At 48.8% G+C, this 3,792-nt stretch overlaps 1 protein-coding gene across 1 annotated transcript; it reads left to right on the forward strand.

Annotated features, from left to right (window-relative positions):
• On the forward strand, positions 272-2,803 carry LOC110261716 (ribonuclease 4-like). The gene has a single exon (XM_021100006.1). The coding sequence runs from the start codon at positions 610-612 to the stop codon at positions 1,036-1,038; it is 429 nt and encodes a 142-aa protein (XP_020955665.1). The 5' UTR covers positions 272-609; the 3' UTR covers positions 1,039-2,803.

Here is a 3,792-nt window from a genome sequence, read left to right on the forward strand (position 1 = left end):
AGTAAGGAGCAAGAAACACTTCAGTTTGAAAATAGCTTTGTGGAGTTCCTGTCGTGGTGCAGTGGTTAACAAATCCGACTAGGCACCATGAGGCTGCAGGTTTGATCCCTGGCCTTGCTCAGTGGGTTAAGGATCTGGCATTGCTGTGAGCTGTGGTGTAGGTTGCAGATGAGGCTCTGATCTGGCGTTGCTGTGGCTCTGGTGTAGGGCAGCAGCTACAGCTCCAATTTGACCCCTAGCCTGGGAATCTCCATATGCCACAGGAGCGGTCCTAGAAAAAGCAAAAAGACAAGAGAACGAAAAGAAAATAGCTTTGTATACCAGGTGCATCAAGGGGTGAGGGGGCGGTAGGCACCTCCTTTACTGGCAAGTCCTTCTCTGCTCTCTTCATCTCTTACCCAGAGAAATGGGGGGATGGGGTAGTCGTGGGGTAGAAGGAGCATTTGAGAACAATAGTTGGCATGAGTACCAGAAGAATAAGTGTAGCAAGGGGCCAGAGGGGACATCAAGTGCTTGGGCCAAGACTACTTCGAAATAGGCATCTTGGGGGAAAGGGACCTTAACCTGCTCCCTGACTCCACTCTTCCTTGACCTGCTTTCACAGGGAACATGAATCTCACATGGACCCTTCTTTTCCTCTTCCTCCTCTTGGAGCAAACTGTCTTTACTCTAAGTCTGCCCTTCTCAAGACGACATATAGACAACCCCGTGTCATGGGTCCCTGGAGGACACCACCGGTACTGTGATGTGATGATGAGGCGACGGTGGCTGATCCGTGGGGGTAAATGCAAGCAGATCAATACCTTCATTCATGAGGATCTGGCCACCATAGCGGATTTCTGCAGAACTCCACCTGTGCCCTGTACCGGCAGCCGCTCCTTGCAAAGTTGCCACAACAGCACTCGTGATGTCAGCGTCACTGACTGCTTTGCCAGAGCAGGGACCCGGCCCCCCTACTGCCACTACCATAAGAAAGACTCCACCAGGCCCATCCGTGTGGGCTGTGAGGAAGGAGCCCCTGTTCACCTGGACGCCTAGACTCCTCCCAGCCCTGCCACGGCAAGCACAGTGACTTGTACCCTTCCTCCAGATCTTTGAGGCCCTGCCAAAGTCTTCTCTGTAAATGCTTCTTCCCTTGCCAACAAATCACCTATTGTTTCCAGGCAGGAGTATCTCCCTCTTAGCCTCTCCCCCAACCCTAACTCCACACCCTACCCCACACTCCCGCTATGGGGTCAGGTATTTGGGTGCAAGACAAGATGGAGTGGGGGGATAAAGCCCTCTTACCTTGTAAAGGGCATCTACCCTGGAAGAGCCTTGCTCCCACGGAGCGGCTGCTCAAGCCGGGGCGGGGGCTGAGCTAATTAGACCATGAGCCACTCTAAGAAGAACTCCCAAAGAGGCTGGCCCTGGGCAGCCCTGTGTGGTCTAGCTCCCAGGATCCTCCTCCTGGACCTTCAGCTCCCTTCTCCCCAGTGGGCTCCCTGCGGAGACGATTAGGGACGATACCCGAGAGGGAAACCTGCTTTCTCTGTAGAAACAAACCCATACTGCTCAAGGCACGGCCCAGGGAGAAGTGGCAGAGCTGGTGACTCCACAGCGAGCGGTCCCGTCCATCTCACTGGCCCGCAGGGGGCGCTGCGCCACAAGAGTCCCCTTGCCAAGCAAAGACCAGCGCTTCTTCCTAAATTCTGCTCAGGGCAGCGGGAGATGGATTGGAAGTTTCTTAGTTACCAACCCAGGGCTGGAGTATAATAGGTGAATTAACAGAAAATTCAGCCAGCACAAATACACCCTGATGTTCAAAAAACAGACTTTTGAAATTACGATAACGTTCATGCTCTCGTGCTCTTTAGTATTTAACTTGCCACCTTCAGATCTACACCCTAGCACAGCAAGTATAGAGGAAAGGAAATAGATAGGTACAGAGCACTGACTTGTGCTATAAGCTTTGCAGTTTGGCTGCACTGGAAAAGAGCCTATTTCTTTCTTGGACTCTATTACGTGCATACACAATCCCCTTCTGAAGGAAGCTTTTCTACCCTCAAGAGGGAGCAGCTGGCTATAAGTGACCATATTCTCTGCGACTCCAACAAAATGGTGACATGGCTTTGAATCAAAGGACCACACCAGACTCTAGGGCAGCCATCCAGGGACTGACAGGGCAGGTGTCTGTGGCCTACACTGGAATGGGCATTTTACCCTCTTGGAATAATTGGGACAAAACTGGATACTCATATTTTCATCTTTTCCCCTGATGCCAGCAGCTCGTATTGTGTTGTCTTCTTTTGTGACCTTTGGGGCACAGCTTAATGCTTACTATAAACTGTGCTTTCAATAAATATTTAAGGGGCCAATGTGTTAAATCCTGGTGGTGCTATGGATTTTTTGTAGACTCCCATTTTCAGAATGGGAAAATTTCCTTCTCTTCTACTCCTGAATGGATTCTGAATTTTATTGAATGATTTTTCTGCATCTAACCCTACAACCATATAGTATTTCTTAATCAATAAAATAAATGAATTTTATTAATGGATTTTAGAATATTAAACCAACCTTTGGATAAACTCAATTTGGATACACTAAAAAAACCCACAAAAATCTGGAGTTTCCATTGTGACACAGTGGTAATGAATCCGACTAGTATCCATGAGGATTTGGGTTCGGTCTCTGACCCAGGTCAGTGGGCTGGGGATCCAGTGTTGCTGAGACCTGTGTAGGTTGCAGACACAGCTCATATTCCTTGCGACTGTGGCTGCGACCACAGTCTGATTCGACTGCTAGCTTGGGAACTTCCATATGCCCTAGGTGTGGCCCTAAAAAGCAAAAAACAAAAACAACAAAACAAACAAAGAAAACTTTGAATTTAGTTTGCCAATATTTAAGAATATATATATATATATATATATATGTATACATACACACTTTTTTTTTTAATGGCCGCATCCGCAGGTGTATGGAAGTTCCCAGTCCAGGGATTGAATCCAGACTGCAGCTGTGACCTAACCTGGGGGAGGCAGGGACAATGCCCCTGCAGTCACACCCCACCCCCACCATGTATGGAAGTTCCTGGGCCAGGGATTGAATCAGGGCCCCTGCCCCACTGTAGCTCCTTTTGTCTCTAGCAATGGCTTCAATCTCCTGAAGTCACCCTTCTGCACCACTCTTTCATGTACCCTCCAGCCATGGAGATGGTATAGCATGAGGCTTTGGCGCTCATGCCAAAGGCTGGAGGCACAGCCCTGAAGGTTATGTAGATTATTTTCCCATGTCATCTACACTCTCCCAGCTGTGTACCATATTAAGACCTTGCCAACAGTTTCCTGTCCACCTGTGAACACCTATACATATTTCAAGTCCCTGGAGACTTACTTGGAACAAGTCCTATTCCGTTCTTTATGTTCCTTGGACATTTAAGACTTTGTATCGGAGTTCCCGTTGTGGCGCGGTGGTTAACAAATCTGACTAGCAACCATGAGGTTGAGGGTTTGATCCCTGGCCTCGCTCAGTGGGTTAAGGATCCAGCGTTGCCATGAGCTGTGGTGTAGTTTGCAGACGCGGCTCAGATCCCATGTTGCTGTGGCTCTGGCGTGGGCCGGCGGCTGTAGCTCCCATTCGACCCCTAGCCTGGGAACCTCCATATGCCGCAGGATCGGTCCAAGAAATGGCAAAAAGACAAAAAAAAAAAAAAAAAAGACTTCGTATCTATAGTTTGTCTCCCCATATAGAACTATAAGTCCTCTGAGGGCAGGGACTGTGTCTCAGCTATCTATGTATTAATGATGACTAGTG

This window comes from Sus scrofa, chromosome 7 (assembly GCF_000003025.6).
Source record: "Sus scrofa isolate TJ Tabasco breed Duroc chromosome 7, Sscrofa11.1, whole genome shotgun sequence".
NCBI classification, from domain to species: domain Eukaryota; kingdom Metazoa; phylum Chordata; class Mammalia; order Artiodactyla; family Suidae; genus Sus; species Sus scrofa.

Coding starts and splice junctions, on each gene's coding strand:
- LOC110261716 (XM_021100006.1), top strand. CDS start 610: ATGAATCTCACATGGACCCTTCTTTTCCTCTTCCTCCTCTTGGAGCAA.